The 17030-nt window shown below is 43.2% G+C and overlaps 1 protein-coding gene across 2 annotated transcripts in view; it reads left to right on the top strand.

The window, feature by feature from the left end:
- GRIA3 (glutamate ionotropic receptor AMPA type subunit 3) overlaps positions 1 to 17030 on the top strand; it is a gene marked incomplete at its 3' end in the record, with an annotated part of 143220 nt that overhangs the window by 103741 nt on the left and 22449 nt on the right. For both annotated transcript variants that reach the window (XM_080352813.1, XM_080352814.1), the window contains exon 12: positions 5731 to 5929. In XM_080352813.1, coding sequence (XP_080208939.1) covers positions 5731 to 5929 — 199 coding nt within the window. The remainder of the gene's footprint in view (positions 1 to 5730; positions 5930 to 17030) is intronic.

Below are 17030 nucleotides of genomic sequence, written 5' to 3'. Positions count from 1 at the left end.
CAACAGATGCATATAGATCCCATATAAAACCCACACATGTTTTTTCCTGGCAGTGACCACGTGTTAGTTTTTGCAGTTATCAGTGCCCGGGTGTGCTGCCCCCCCGTATAGTTGCAGCTGTTCTGTTCTACGCTGTCTTTCTGCTTTATGCCCAAATTCTGTGTTGAAACTTTGCCTCTCTGCTTGCTGTTAAAAGTGATGAGTAGTGATAACATTTAAATTGCTGTTGACCGTGTGTGTGCCCAATACAAAGGACCGGGAAATAAGCACTGGGACATCACATGGAAAGCTGCAGGCATTGCACTGTTCCACTAGGGCTGTTTATTGACAGTTAAATAGATGTGCATAGGATTTTTGTTAAGCTCTCATGTGACTCTTTGACATGTTCAGCCATTTTCCTTATATAACAAGTGGAGCATATTCTGTTTTTTTCCAATACTACCATGATAAGTGCCTTGGAAATATCTAAAAAAAAAAAAAAATCAAAAAGAAGAAAAAAAATAGAGACAGCAGTAAACCTTTTTATTTTATCTGTCTGTCAGAAGCTATTATCTCAGTATTAATAGATGGCCCTCATTTGAAGACATTGTCCAGTTATTTTGTTATCTTTCATGATAACAGATTCCAGGCAGTTACATGCATTGTTACTGAAAAAAAGGAAAAAAAAAAATATAAATCTAATATCTTGGTTTAAATTCCAGAAACAGTAGTACTTTGACTGATATGTTGATTTAAGTTGATTAAATGTCAAATTTCTTTTCCATAGAAGGGACTATTCCCAAGTATTCTATTCTTAATCCATATCTTTGTAAGGTTGTGCCATTCACAGTACATTAACTATATGAATGTTTCATATTATTTTATTGCCATTAAAAGGGGCTTCATTCTTCCATTGTGAGTTTTGTCTGAATAAATTTCTTATATGAGAGCGAGCGTACAGCACTTGTAGAGAGATGCCGACAAGCAGTCTGGAGAGATCACTTTTGTACTTGCTGATAAAGGCTCTTTGAGCTGCCTTTGTGTGGAACAGCTGTGACATCTAATGACTAGTTAGCTCTGTCCTCGGTGAGTATGCTGTGTGGATATTCCAGAGGATATATCCCTATACTCTCCTCTCTGTATTTAATAGGAGTCATCTAAACAGAATCAGATAGCAGCCAAAGGATGGGGGTTAGCGCATCCCTTGATGGAATCAACATTTGTTCCAGCAGTTTTTGTTCTGCTATCAAAGGCTGCTGTGTTTTCTGCATAGTGAGCTAAAGCATTGAAAATTCACTTTTGATGGATCAAAAGTAGATTATTAAACATGCTTTAATGTAAGATGTGTACAGCAAATTGAATCAGGAGAAAACACAGTCAAATTTGTAACACTGTTCTGAGCGAAAGTATCTTTGAAATCTCTATGAGAGCATGTATTTTCATTTTGCTCTTTATTCATGTGGAACAAAGCGGCTAGATTAATTAATTGATGATGGAAAAAGACAGAGGGTTCATTAAAAATTATCTCATGAGGTTGGTCATTTAAGAGGGTGTATTTCTAGATCCCTATTTTCACAGCAGAAGACTCAAGAGACTCCTATTAAAGGCCATGGGAATGACTTTGTGGGACTTTCAAAGAAGCAACAAGTAACTAGGTATTTCTGAAACTCCCACGGCCAGTTCCTGTGATGGAAGCATCTCAAGTCAGTGCTTTAGATGCTGTTGGTTGTCGTGTTCTGTACCCGTAGCTGAGGTGAGGGCCGCCTGCGCCGGCGGAGAGGCCAGGGCTGCTGGGTCGGTGAGCAGGGGATGGAACGCGTGGGCACCAGATAACCTGTGCTCAGAAAATGAAGGTGTTCTAGACAAGGAGAGTTTGCACTGAAGTTGTTCAGGATTATTTGTCCATAAAACAGACGTCCTGTAGCAATCAGAAGAGCCCAATTAAAAACTGAGTTGTGTGAGAATCTTATTATTTCTCTATGCCATAAGAAATCAAGTATGTTTTCTGGCCCTAAGTAGAAACAAAATCGAAGCTATTTTGATAAATAAATGAGGTTGTGTTTGAATGTGTTATTCTCCTGGAAACTGAATGTGAATTTGAATATTTATTTTGTTTTTCCCTTGTTACTAATTTGCTCTCATTTGACTCCATGCTTCCTTTCAAATTTCCTCTCAAGGTATGCACTCTTCCTGTTTACTTGCTTTTGAAAACACTGTCTGACCTTGTTTTGATAACTCGGTTATTATTCTGTTATTCCAGGACTTAGTTACTCTTCTCATTTGTTAAAATGCTAATTCACTTTAAAATAATGTCATGCAAAATATCTATTTATTGAGCTAATTTGGAAAACGACATGTTGGGATAAAGCATTAGTTGTTGGTTTTAAGTTACAACACTGCACTCTTGGACAGGTATGTCTTCATCAGAAAAAGTGGTGCTGGTATTAAAAGCTGTGATTGATTTTTCTCTAATTATTACCTGAGTAGTGGACAAACATTTCTGTGGTTCACAGTACAAACTATGCTAGTATTCTCTTACTACCAGCCCAGTGTTGATGCACTAACCCTTTTCCTCCCGCATCCCTCTACACCAGCCCCTGCAGTGGGTATAAGGAGTCTTCACATCAGCAGATGGACTGGGGGAACTGGGGTCCTTTGGACAAGGAGGCTGCCAGGTCACGCTCGTCCTTGTTCTTGTTCTTCACCTCTCTCTGTTTTTCTTTCCTTCAGTGTCAGCTTTGTGGTTTGTTTCGTTTTTCTTTTGCCTCATCCTGTGCTACCATGGGTTAAAGCCATGTCAACCCCAACTGCTTCATAGTAGCAGCTGTTAAATCACGCTGACCTTTTCATGTTCATTGGAAGATTCTGGGAGAAGCAACTGTAGTGACATCCAGTTTTCTTCTGAGAACAGCTTCTTCAGCTCTTCTGAGAAGGGCTCTGGTCCTCATCTGGCAAGACTCCTCTCTTGCATGTAGGACCCTTAGGGAAGTTCCTTCTTTGTCGGGGGATCTAGCCGTGCCCACCTCCCCCTCTCTCTCAGCTCGTCTCCGTTTTTTGTCCTGTATCTGTCTGACTTGCTTCATGCAGGCTGCAAGATATCAGAGCCAAGACATTTTTACCTTTTGCTGTGTGTAATATGCTTATCCTTCTAACCAAAGGAGCATCTTCCAATGCGATGAACACACGCTGTTTTGTTCCCAGTGGTTCCATTGAATTTATCTAAACACCTTGGCAAGTCTTTTTTTCATCTTCCTGTCTCAAGACCTACAGTAAAGCAGGAGGGCCACGGGAACGTTGAGACCCCAGATGAAGCTGGTTTTGCTGTGTTTAAGTGAATGTTCTTCTGCTGTACCTGCTGGCCAAGCTGCTGCTCACTCTGACTCTGAAACCGTCCAGCTGGCTGCAGGGAGGAAGAATTCAACCCCAGGTCTTCTCTGAAGATGGAAAGTATGTAGTGAAAGAATGAACAAAAGAGAGATGAGTTTCACCCAACATAGTCATCTAAAAGCAAGAGGCTATGTTTTAGTCAGGCATCTTGTTTCCCCCCAAAGCCATGAGACAGATGGGCACCTTCAGGCTTATCCCACACCACAGCAAGTGAGATAAATCTCATTCTGAGGGTGTCTGCCTCCTCTCGTTCTCCGCTGGCTCCAAAGGGAGCTTTACGCCATGAGTTCAGCAGGCGCTGCTTTGTGGTTGGCTAAAATTACATCAGCCCTTGTAAGAGGGGATTCCGTGTGCAGGGTATCAAGTTTTACAAAGTAGATAAAGCCAAGACCTTAACTGGCAAGGGAGCTGGCCAGGGGGGACGTTAGCCATTTGTAAAAGACACTCTATACCTATAAAGAGAGTGAGATAGAGAGATTCCCTGACTTAGTACATTTTTCTGGATTTATATTTCTGCATCTTACCTTTGCAGCTGCTCAGTAGCCTTCTGTTAGTGAGCACAGCTGCAGCACAGCCCAGCTTGAAATGTGGGAACCTTCTATCCTCTCGGGAGGCCCTCGGGACTGGCAGGGAATCTCCTCGGCTTGTTGGTGATCCAGCGGATCTGTGCCTGCAGTTCACACCTCGAAAGTCATTGCTTCCTGATGGACAAAGAGGTGACGGTTCACTCCTCAAGCTTCCCTAAGCTTTGTAACCACCTGAACCACCTCGCACATTGGTAAGGACCTGGTGCAGCAGTCCCTGGGTGCTGAGTGCACTGGTGCGTGCTGTGATCATGGAACCAGCCACCATCTGCCCTCGGTGGGAGCTGCTGCTGCAGCTTCTTGGACAGAGGAGAGTGGAGAATAGCAACGCTTCACCTCTCAGTTTGTTTCTCCACATTCTACTAACCTATTCCATAGTGCTCTGTGTTTTTATTGTGTTGGCGATTATTTTTCTTTGGTGTGTCCTTTAATGTTGAATGGATTATTTTTTTTTTCTTTTTTTCTTAATAATTTAATGGGACTTTTTTAATGGCTCAGGCAATCTCAGGCTCTGGCCAAGACTAGACAGTTTACCAGCCAACCCCACTGTGTGGGTGGGGGCCCGTCACGAGACTCTTGGTTTTTTGCTGTCTCCATCTGTTGGTAGGACAACTTGTACCCACTGTCTGGGGGTGGCACTGAGGGGCTTGAAGGAAACAAATGAACAGGTAAGAGTTTTGCTGCTTTCTATTTCTTCCCTTCACACAAAGTGAGGACTACAGCACCCACGTTCCATGGATCTAATGTATCTGGGATTGATTCTTCCTCCACTGGTATCGGTAGAGTTAAGGGAAAATGTGTGAAATGGCTTTGTCTCAGCTCCTGCAATGACTCCTGGTCAACGTGCTGTGTTTGGAGAATGCACACTGTGTATGGCGGTGAAATTCCCACCCAGCTGAGCCACAGCACTGGCATCCTTCAACCCCAAACAAATATTTTGAGGCTGATGCTCAATAGCTTTAAAGCATCAGGATCTGATGAGCTGACAGGATCTAGACCTCCTGACCACTAGGCATTTTGTAATTATATGTTTACAAGTAGGCTTTTTTTTTTTATTCTTTATGGCATCCTTTTAAATAATAAACAAACAAACAACACGGCAGAAACAGAACACAGGTTTTTTTCTGCATCGCTCTCTGTTGCTCTGATGGTTATAAAGCAGGAATACACTTGAATTGGAACAGTGCAACATGAAAATTTTAATTAACATAAAACAAACCAGCCTCTCTCCTCACTTCAATATGCAGATTCAGTCTGTAATTCCTGCTAGGCTGTGAGGAGAAAAGGATACTGAGTAATTTTTTGTTTTTTCCTTTGAATGTTTACTCAGATCCCTTTTTGCAGTTTACTACCTCTTATGTTTTGAGAGTCGGTGCAATAGAAGGTCCATTTGTGTCGTCCAAACTGAGCAGCGGGCAAATCCAGCCCCAGGGAAAGGCTGGGCTAGCAGAGAAGGCAAAAGACTCCTCCAGTTAAGGGTCTGTGGAAGTCAGGAGAGCTTGTTCCTCTCCAAGCCTCCAATGGCGTTGGCTCAGATGACATTAATTGGCTGTCCTTGGTTTCACTGAGAGACCAGAGAGAGTTTAACTAGGCAAGATGAGGTGCATGTGGAGTTTGGTCTGCTGAAGAAGGCTGTGAGGAGCTGGCTCACGGTCACCTGTTCACAAGTACCTGGAGGATCTGGACAAAAGGGTTGTATATGTGAATTTCTCTTAATTAAAGAAAAAAAAATCAAGTTATGTCTTCCAAGCAATTTGATAATGTGTGTTTTTTCCCATAGATCTCTCTCAGGGCGAATTGTCGGAGGAGTCTGGTGGTTCTTCACTCTCATCATTATCTCTTCCTACACTGCTAATCTTGCTGCCTTCCTAACGGTGGAGAGGATGGTTTCTCCCATAGAGAGCGCAGAGGACCTGGCTAAACAAACCGAAATAGCTTATGGCACTTTGGATTCAGGCTCAACCAAAGAATTCTTTAGAGTAAGTGTGTTAAATCTCCATTCAAGCTTTACTAAGCTGTGAGTGCCTAATACACAGTTTTCAGTGCTTTGTTTCTACCTGACTGTAATAGCTCTTCTGGTGAAAGCTGCTTTGTGCAATCAGGACAGACCTGAGTGCAGATTTTAATATCAAAATGCATTTTATCAAAAACGGGTGGTTTTGTTCAACCTGAAACATCTCAAGATGGAAAACCAGACCTCTGTTATCATGGGAAGGGGTTTTTTTAACACAAATTTCAGAACATCGGCGTGATGAGCACTAATGCAAGCGTGAGCACAATATTTAGTGCAGAAAACTCTTGGAGGAGTGATGCTCTTGACCTACTTGCTCCGTTTGCCCAGCTGGCAGCCATTCATGCCATCCCACATGGAGCTCACTTGCCAGAATGAGAAGGGGTTGGGAGGCATGTGTTGCTGTGCGGTTCTATATGGTGCATTGATTGCTGCAGTTGTTAGGAGTTCTTCACTGCCCAGCAGCATCTGGCTGTGGCTGTATCGAGCAGTCAGGGGTGAGACTTTGGTACCCCAGAACACTGGCATGTATTCACCTTGATTAGGGAAATGCTGCCTTTGCAATATTTGGGGCTAGAGGGAGTATACGCTTTTATTTAAAGATGATCTTTTCTTTCTCCACTTGCCAAGCCACAAGCTGAGCTGCAGAGAGCTTGATGAGGGTCATTAAAAACTCTAAATATGACCTCAGACCACTTTTATGTATCTAAAAATGTTGCAACCTGAAAAGCTCTCATATCTGGCCTTTCCAAGGGGGAACTGAAATGCTCAGCGCTTTCAGGGAGCTCTTGGTTCTCTCTCAGCAGTGCCAATCAGGTGCCATTCAAACTAGCATTTTTTGTGTGTGGAAGGGTGGTCAGTGCTGCAGGACTAATTATTGCCCGTCACAGGGCCAAGGGTGAGGGAGGAGGGAGACAACCCTCGCTCCTGTAGGCTGATGGAATACTTGAGGGCTCCTTGACTAAATACTGATGGCTTCTTGAATTTGCTTCAGATTTCCATACATGACCACACACGCGTATGTATAAATCTGATGTGAAGCTGGAAATGAATGCAGAGGTATTTTATGAAGCTTTTGTACTCTGCCTTACTTATATGTAATGTCTTTATATATAAGATAGACACTCAGTAGTTCTGTGGTGACTGGTATGCTACAACAGCTTCTGTTTGTATTAAAATCCTGCAAGATAAACACTGACCTTGTAAGGGTGACATAAGTGTGTAAAAATTTGTATTGCATTTAATTACCAGTCTGAGGCAGTATTACCCGCACAGCAAAAATGAGTTGAGTGGACCTGTCAGAAGAGGTAGCACAGCTTGATTAGAAATATCAGTGCTGTTTACAGTAACTATACTGTTCTTAGGGGGAAAAAAATAATCTTTTGAATATCTTGTTGCCGTTAATGCAGAAAGAGGGATTGCGTGGGGGTGTTTCTTCATTTCCTTAATAGTTTGACGTAACAAGGAAATCCCTTCTCACCAAGAGATCAAAGGAATGAGTGTTTTGTGTGAAAGGATACAAAGTCTAGTAAATGTATGAAGACTTTGTTGTGCTGTTGATAGTCTTGAGATGAGCTGTGACTCTCTCCTGGAGAAAGCAGGGCTGTGAGTGATCATGATCTGTCAGGAGCTGCCAGCTCCATCCGGCAGGGGGAGGAGTGGGATGGGATGGGATGGGATGGGATGGGATGGGATGGGATGGGATGGGATGGGATGGGATGGGATGGGACAGGAGGGAAGCAGAGCCCTGGGGCTGGGGTGATGGGATGGGCCACGGGGGCAAGAGAATGGGCCCTCAGTGGTGCTTCTCTTTCCTCAGCATTCTCAAGGCACACAACATAATTCCAGCTGTATTAACTTGTGCAGAGTAATTATTTTGAATAGAGTGATGCACCCATGAAACTGTGGTAATTAGAGTCTTCTTCGGTTGATTTGAGAAGGACAAATGCTTTGTCTTAGATTAAATGCATATGTTCACATAAATACTTCATTGTACAGTGTTTGTTAACTACTTAATAAGATGGCAATGATGACTGAAACCTGAAATAACTGCTAGAGGACACTGGGTTTCCGAGTACTGCTGCTGCACAGGCTGTGTCTGCTCTCTGGTTTGGGATGCTTTTCTCCCTGTAAGCTCTTTTCTCCTTCTAGAGCATCAAAAGGAGTGAAAGTGCTCTGGGTCAGGAAAAGTCATTTCCTGAGTACAGTGTGATGCTTTTTCCCTCTGTGAGGGGAATATCCTTCTCTGCCCATTCCCCGCCAGATGTAACCGATTTCAGCAACAGCTTGCTGAGCTGGTCAGTATCACCTACCCTGTGAGAAAGGAGCTTCTAACTGAGGCCGTGGCTGCGTGAGCAAGTTACTGCAACCCTCCCTCACTGTGGTAGTCTATGTGTGTACACACACTCTGTCCGTGGCATGTGAGAGGTAGTTAAATCTTCCCTAGAGATGGGAGAACAGTCAGTAACTTGGCTTTGTATAGCTGGACCATGACTTCACACAGGAGGTGCAGGACGGTCTCTCCAAGATCCCATAAAGAATCTTGCATAGATTTCTCTCTTCCTAGAGCTGTAAAGCTATAGTGTTTCTCAAATATATTAGTCAGACATTGATCTTAATAGCTGCTGTTGGCCAGTGAAAGGTGCCAGACTGACAACAGCAAGGAAAAAGTGCCTCTTAATGCATCATAGAGGGACAGCACATAAATGAACTTCAGATACCCAGCGCCTTGTCTGTGTGTGCTAGAGGAGCTCCTTTAGAGCCCTCAGTCCGTGGCTCCCTTCTGCCAGCCCCATTTCCAACTGGGAACACTTCTGAAGGTTTCTTTTAGGTGGATTCCTACCTGGTAGGAACTGGAACGAAACCAGCCCCTCGTTTCAGATGAACAGATGGTAATGACTTTCAGCCACTTCAGACCTGGGCACGCTCCAGCTAGTGACCTATTTTATAGTGTTGGCTGTTTCCCTAAACATCACAATGTCTCCCACTGCTGTCCCAGCTCTGTAGGTCGAAGGTAGACACACCATTGCAGTTCCAGGCGCACGCAATGACCGGTGTTGGGCTGACGTTGCTGTCACGGTTACAGCAAGAGCCTGGTTTTTAACAGTTTCCCAGTAGGCACTATTCACACTCCTCACTTGTTGGTGACTCTCTGCATCAGGGCATTTCAACCCCTCAGTATATCTTAACAACAAAATGAGCCTTCCTGTATTTTCATGGTTGTTGCTTGTTTATGCTCAGAAACATTTTACATTATCTTATGAGGGCATTTAAATGGCAATAAATAGATGACATCGATTTGCTTTTGTCTTTCAAAGGGCATTCATCCATATTGAAAAGAAAGAACCTCTCCTTAGATATTTATTAACATATAGTTTCAGATTAAGGACTCAAAAATACTTATTTCTCTTTCTTGAAGACTGGCAAAGGCCTGTACTAGAAAGCAATTTCAAATCACTAAGCTACTACATTTAAGGGTGTGTCTTTTAGAATTAACATCTTTGAATACATTCAGTTGAAGCTTCAGCGTATCTGAGCAGCTCATCAAATCAATGTAACACCATTTAATCCAAACTCAGCACTGAGCCTGAGTATAATTCCACAGTCTAATAGGTTTCAGACCTCCAATATGCATATATTCAAAAGGCATGACCTTATAACTAATTAGTAGTTCTTATGTAAACTTAGATGTATTTAAACTTCAGTAGAAGCAGAACATGTTTCTAGACATTTAAAAATATAAATTGCTCTTGAATTTCTGGTTGTTTCTTTTAACTGATAGCAGATATCTGTGTTAAGAGGCTTCTGTAAAACAACTTGCAAAGTGTGTGTTTGATCATTGACAAATACAGTTGACCCTCTAGTACACTTTACTGAAAACCTGAAATTTAGGAGGTGTCCTCAGAATTGGTCTGATGTGGCAAGTCTTTACAGGCTGAAATATTGACACAGGTAACATTTCGCAAGATCTTGTGTTAGCTCCTTCTCCCTTTTGTGGGGAGTCAAAGGCAGTTCATATCACACCATTACCAATGTAGTTAATCACTGTTAAACTAAGAGGACAAAGGATGCCTCAAAGGACTGGTATTTTATTGTAGAACTTTGTGTTTTTCCCGGCAATGGTTTCAAGGATGTCCCTGACAAAATGACTCTGCTATCCAATGGCTCCTTCGTGCCTCAGATAAAATGACTTGCTGCTCGGAAGCCAGTTCCTAATTTTTCCTCCTGGAAATGGGACTAATTGCCAGGCCTGTTAAGAGTTTCAGTAGAAAGGCCAAAGATCTTTGGACGTGATGGTTCCTGCTCTTGCAGTTGGGTACTCCTGCCTGGCATCGATGTTCATGAATATTGGATATGGAGTGTGACAGTGACATTGCTTCTGCTGTCGATAAAGACTTTACGCTCAGAAGTGAAACAGGCTGACAGCCTTAAGCTCAGCTTGGATACTTCAGATATTATTTTTATGAATTCTTTGCAACACGGTATGAAATTCACAGCTCAGCCTGAAGTCTCCATTACTTGAGGACACACGGGAGCGATGGCTGAGTGAGGACACTGTCTGCACGTGCTCTCCTTCTGCCTCAGTGTGAACGCTTCACTTCTTCTCGTTGCACTTGGATGGCCTGCCCAGACACTTTGATAGTATTTCACGCTTAATTAATGTTTTGTGAGAAGGCAGTACTGTTCTTTTATGCCCTCGTGGGCACTTTCAGCACCTGAAATTCCTCTTCATCAGTTTTTCTCAAAAAGTGGTTCTTTCCAAACCAGGGTCAGATGTGTTGCCTTTCTGGACTTCATATATGCATAAAATATGATATGAAACTACCATTTTTAGGACATGGGAAGTCACATTAAGGTTGGCCCCTAAGGTGGTCCCCCTCTTTCTCTCTTCTTGGTTTCATCAAGTTGGAATAGTTCAGCAAGAGCAGACAGAAAAGCGCGAGGTGCCTGGTGAGAGGCTTTGTGTTTCTGTCTGCGGCTCTGGTGGCCCATGCTGAGCAAACGTGCCTTGACATGGAAACAGGTACCAGAAAAAGCATGTAGATATGGTAAGGGGACTTGTGAGGTATGTTTTGAAAAGAACGTTAAGTACAACTTGTTTGACTGGTAAGACTAAAGCAAATACAGAAAATAATTTGTGCAAAAGAAGAGAAAAAAACACCAGACAGATTAGTGCCAAAGCAGAAAATAAACATTTATCTGAAAAAACAATGAAATAGCAAATGAAAGGATTGATGCCAAATTCCTTGCAAATTAAATAAACATTCCTTAAACCCATTAAAAGGATTTTGAAATACCTTCCTCTAAAAGCCCTTGGGGTGACTAAAACCTCCCCTTTGTTCAGACTGAGTTTTATAACGGGCTGTATGGGATGGGGCTGCGGTGACACCGGTGGGTCCCTTCTGGCTCCAAGGAGCGAATTGCCACTGGACCTCCAGCCGGCAGGGGGGTGTCCCCGTTGTGGTCCCTGCAGGGCCTGGGGAAGGTCGGCTGTGGCAGGTGAGGTGGCAGCACAGCATCATCCCAGACCCATTAGGGAGAGAGGGAGAAATACTGACCATAATGCCTTCTGAAGCACCAGCATGTTACACCCTGTTATTAGATAAAGAGCTCATTGCTTTCCTCTGATGATAAGCTTGTGTGAAGGCAAGAGGTAAGGGAAATAAGCAAGTGGTTTAGGTAAGGAAAAGCCTTGAATTATGAACCAGTAGCTGCCATGCGATTTTTATGCATTCTGTGCAATCAAACGATATTGAGATCATCATTAGAGGCTATTAAAAACACCACGGTGAACTCTGTGCACGCAGCGCTAAGGGTTTCATCTGTAGTTAAACACTTTGATTTTTAATTTCAAAATTTATTTTGCTAGTGAAGATGAAGGACCTGTTTCTAACGCAGCATTCATACAAATGCTTTGCTTTTGCCTTTGGATAAAACTGTGATTAGCAGATTTAAGCTTTCTGCGTTCTTGGCATCAAGCAAAACAACACAGTCATCATAACAAATGCCTGACAAAAATACTGAAGAGTGATTGCATTTACAGACTTTAAAGAACAGAACATCACAGAAAAGTGATAGCTTCAAATACGAGCCGTATGGATCTTTGATAGGCAGCATGGTAGCAATTAATCAGAAAAATGACTGTGGTTTGACTGTTTTTCAACAGAGAAAGTGTGAAAAACTTATTCACCTGTATATTCTCTCTCCCTTCCGTTTGATATAGGTGGGAATGTGCGCAAATATTGAAAGGTGAATGTATGTGTGCAGAGAGATCACAGCCTCTTCATTGCATGAATGATAGATGGCCCACTTGTAGGGGTTTTTTCTCTTAATCTATTGAACCTCCTTTCTGCCACATGGCTAACAGGCGGTTTTACAGACAGCAGGGAATCAAATATGACATAATTGCAAAAGAAATGGTTTCCCATGAAGTGATCTAATGTCTTTAAGCCTATGGATTGGAGAGGAAATTGTATCCTCTCAGGAACTAAAATTAACAGCTCATCCATTGTCTACTCCCTGGAAAGGAAATGTGTGGATGGAACCAGGGTTAAGGTGGCTGAACCATTTTACTCATTTCAGCAGATAGGTCAGGATTCAACAAAGCTTTCAGCCAACACTTAATAACAAATAATTGAATAAATCTCTCCTTTATCTTCCAGAACAGATGGCGTTTGTCCATCAGCTCTGCTGATGTTTGTGATTTAGGCTTTCCAGCTATCAGAAAGGGCCCCTGGCCGCACCGTGGGGGTGAGCACAGCCCGGTGATGCCCGGCTCAGCAGCCAGCAGCGGGTTAAACCCGTCACTGTCTGCACCAGAGAGGAGAAGCAGAGAGCGCCTCGGGGAAAAATCACTTGTGTTTGAATGCTCTACTTTTTGGAGAGCAGCTCGATGATAATGATAATGACATTGCTCAAGACAGCGAGGACCCTGGTTTTTCAAGGCTCTCCTACTTTACCTAATGCTGCTGTGTCACATTAATACATGCTTGTTAGGGATTCATTTAAAATACATGGGTGCTGATAAATTACTCACAGTGCCGCTACTGTTACTTTTCCGTAATTAGGAAATACATGAAGGTTTAGAAATTCTAATGATGTGAATATGAAACATCGCCTCTTGCAGTCCACTGGGATTTCTCCATCATTGCCTGTATATTGGCCTATTCTGTCTGGAGCTGAAAACTCATTAGACCTGACAGTGTTCAGATCGTGTGCTGGAAGCGCCATTCTCTGTTAATTTATTACAAGCCAAGTCCAGAGCAGGGCTGGTTTGCTGCTCGGTTGCCCAGACAAGACTACTCTGCTAAATATGTCCCTGCCAGGATGATGTCCCTTAGCCTGAGGGCTGATGTAATCCCTCCCTCCAGCCCACTGATGCTGCTTCCTGCTCCCCAGGCAGACAGACAGACAGACAGGCTGTCACGGCACATCTGTACTGATCCCCAGCAGTGCCACCCAGCCCGTTGTCCCTGCCACCCCCATGCAGTCGCTTCATCAGGGTGAGCGCTCACCCAGCGCTGGCCCTGGCCCGGAATCGCGGCAGGATTTACAAGGAAGAGATTGTCTCTGGGTAAAGACTTTCATTTTAATTTCCCCATCAGTATTGCAACGAGGAGGAATGGATGGCAGCAATAAAGTGAGGAGATGAATATAGACGTAGTCTGAAGTTCAATATCATGCCAGGAAAGGATGTCTTAAAATCGTGATTTACATTCTGCTACTCTGACTGTTACCGACGTGTCAGCGACGTCTGGTTACGACCAGAGTGACTCTTCGCTTGGCTGTTTGTATGAGCGAAGCTCACCCCGGGAAAGATGTCTGTTAAAGCAGCTACAGCACGTTACCTGCCTGCTCACACTTTCAACATGACTGTGATACACAGGAAGAAAGTCTCAAAACTCCTACAATATTGTTTTATTTTTATAACATAAAGTCATTAATTTGAACAACAAACAAACATGACAGTGTCTCCTGTCACAAACTTGGCTGTGAAATACTATTATTCACCAGTTCACCCTTTCTTTCACATGTATGTGTATGCTGTCAAAGATTTGTGTATTCCTACAAATATACAGACTAGTTTATGTACCATTGCTTGAACCTTGCTTATCTGTGACATCCCACAAATTCTTAAACTGGGGTAGAGTTTGGTAGATTTGGGGCTTGGCCCAGCTAAAAGAGAAATGCCCTTTGTGTGCTTGTGGCATCTGACCTACTTTCTTCTGCCGAGAATGTAATAAAAACAAGAGGTTCGTGTAATGATGGGATTGATTTTTCTGCCCATATAGGTAAGTAAATTGCTGGCATCACAAGTTATCTGTGGCTAAAAGCTGTGACATTGATCTGTCAGACCTTACCCTCTGACCTTCAGTAAATGACAGCTCTGCTTTCGTGTCCGCACTTGGAAGAAGGGACTAATGGTGCCCTCTGGCCTTCGTGAAACCTATTTTTATCTTCTCAGTAAAGATCTTGGAAATTTGAGGCAGAGGGCCCTTCCTAATGATATTTATCATGTTCTTGTTACTAATCTAGCATCGTCAGGCCAGCCTCCATGTGCTCCAGGGCTGGCATGGGGCTGGGGGCTCCCACCACTGTCCCTCGCTCCTCCTGGGGGCAGCTGTGGTGGGGGTGACTCGAAGTCAGGCTGGAGAGGAGCAGAGAGGCGTCAAAACCAAGCCTTATCCAAAAGCCCAGAGCAGTGGTAGCGACCCCATTGCAGTTTGCCATGTTGAGAGCAACTGCCTAAAACCGATGGATGTCAGAGCGATCCCCAAGCCAGGTGACAGCGGGGGTACCAAGGCAGACTGCTGGCATTTTTTCACTCCTGTTTAGTAACATGCTTATTAATGGTTCATAAGCTACTGGATTCATTAGTTGCTGTAGAATTGCACACGTGGAAGAAAAGCAATGAGTGATGATAATGAAGCTAGGGTTCACACGTAACTACCTAAGTTCATATCAGTGAGGCGTACATCTATATAAAGACACCATGTATTAATCAGATTAAATACCTGCGCCGTTCTTAGTACAGACCTTTGTGTTTTGTATCAGCAACATCCGTCTGGCTTAGAGCTATAAATTTCCCTTGTTAAAGAGCTATAAAGCGGTCACAGGGCTGGTATAGCAGAGGAGTGTGTTAACTCTGCTGCTTTAGGTCCTTTATCGATGTCTCTGCCTTCCTCTGTGTGCGTGCTGTGGTCAGGTGCTCCCTCCGCTTTGCACTGCTCTCACTTCCATTTATTGCATTTCCCTACTGGCCTACTCCAAAGTATATTACATTTACACAGACTGGACTCAGGTCTCTGAGACCAGGCATCTGTAACTGGCTCCCTTTTGGGTCTTTTCCCTCTCTAGAAAGCCCATTCTATTTCTTACACTGATATTGCCCAGCACAAAACATTCTTCTGTTCTTCTCATAGTCCAGCTCCTGGATTACTGGAGGAACCTTATCTTGTTCTCTCCTCCCGCTGTTTTTTTTTATTAAGCTTGTTTATCACTCTTTGTTTTGAAGACAGAGGTAAAAATGTAACATCAGTATAGTCTAAAATTTTAAACATACAGAGTAAAAATAGAAAATATATACATGAATATTAAACGTAAAATTGATTTGGTTGAATTTCGCTCATGATTGGATGATCAACAATAATTACCTATAAGAGAAGATTTTGAGCTTGACTACTGGGCAATAGTTTCCTGGTGCCTGTCATAAGAAAAAAAAGGACCATTGAAATCTTTTTAATAAAATATCCCAACAGGCTGCATGAGGCAGGAATTTTGAGTAAGACCTGCAGGTTGTAGAGAAGGTGGCAGAGAGGGCAAAACATTCTGAAATAGGCATAGGGCATCCCTGTAACATACTTTAGCTATATATATATTTAACTATAGTGGAAAAATGCCATTTCTTTCAAATGTAATAGCATCACCGCTACTCAGTAGTGAGGAGGTGACTCAATGTCACTTTTAGCAGAAGTGTGAGACAGATGTCTGCAGAGGGGGAAAGGTAATTCGGTCAATGGGAGAAGGCTTCGGTCATGAAGATCTGTTAGAGCTAAATTTAACCAATGTCAAGGGATCATCCAAGATGTGTGCTGGGTTTGGCAATCTCTAGGTGGTTTGGGATGTGCAAAATGGAAGCCAAGGCATCTGGTCCCGCTCAGCTGGAGCCACGTTTGCGGGTGCTGGGTTTTTGTTGTTGAATTGACTGAAGAAATAACCACATCTGAGAGGTAAAACCTGCTCCTTCCCGCAGCCGGTAATGTGTGCCTGGCCAGCTGTGCTGTCGGATGCTGTGGCACACTGTGGGTTTGTTTGATTTTTCATTTCAGTACTGGAGCCAACCACACGTCAATACTAGGAGAATTATAATGAAAGACGGTGTTAAAATTGTGGACTGATTGAACTGGCACCTTCTTTTAAAATGAACGCGTTGCTACCCAGGAGCGACGTGTATTTAGGTGCGGGTTGGTGACGGACCAAGTGAGTGACTCCTCAGCACAAGGGCTGCTGGCTCTGCCAACACCACCGGGAGCAGCCCTGGTGCTGAGCTGTGTGTGGTTCATACTTCGGCATAAACATCTCCAAATAAAGAAAAAAGCCAGCACTATTGACAAAGCAAAGGCCAGCTCTATTTATATCTGCAGTAAGGCTGCTATAATGAAAAGGCTCTTTAATGTATCCCAAGGCCTAGATGAAACACTGAAAATGTTGCTTTTAAGAAAAAAATGATAATAATATCCCCTTGAAATCCCGAGGAAATGTGTGTGACGGACTTCTTGAGAGCAATATCAAAGAAATGAAATAGGAGTTGCAGAGCATAGGGAGTTACTGCAGTTAAGGGCTTTGAATTGGTTTAAATCTTTGCTTTTAAGCTTTTATTCCGAAATATCTCTTTAAAAGTAACACTTTAATGAGAGGGAGAATGTTTTACTGCTGCTGAACTCTAGCAGCAGTGCAGATCTGTCAGACCTTACCTTATTTTGGAGTGTAAATCCTTTCTTTACGGTTGCTCCTGCTGTCTGGCCCCTGTCGCGGGTGTCAGACTCCCGGGGGGCACGCAGGTGCTGGCA

This window comes from Nesoenas mayeri (genome assembly GCF_963082525.1).
Source record: "Nesoenas mayeri genome assembly, chromosome: 13".
Lineage (NCBI taxonomy): Eukaryota > Metazoa > Chordata > Aves > Columbiformes > Columbidae > Nesoenas > Nesoenas mayeri.
Note: the sequence above shows the minus strand (reverse complement) of the source record. Positions and strands in the feature narration are given on the sequence as shown.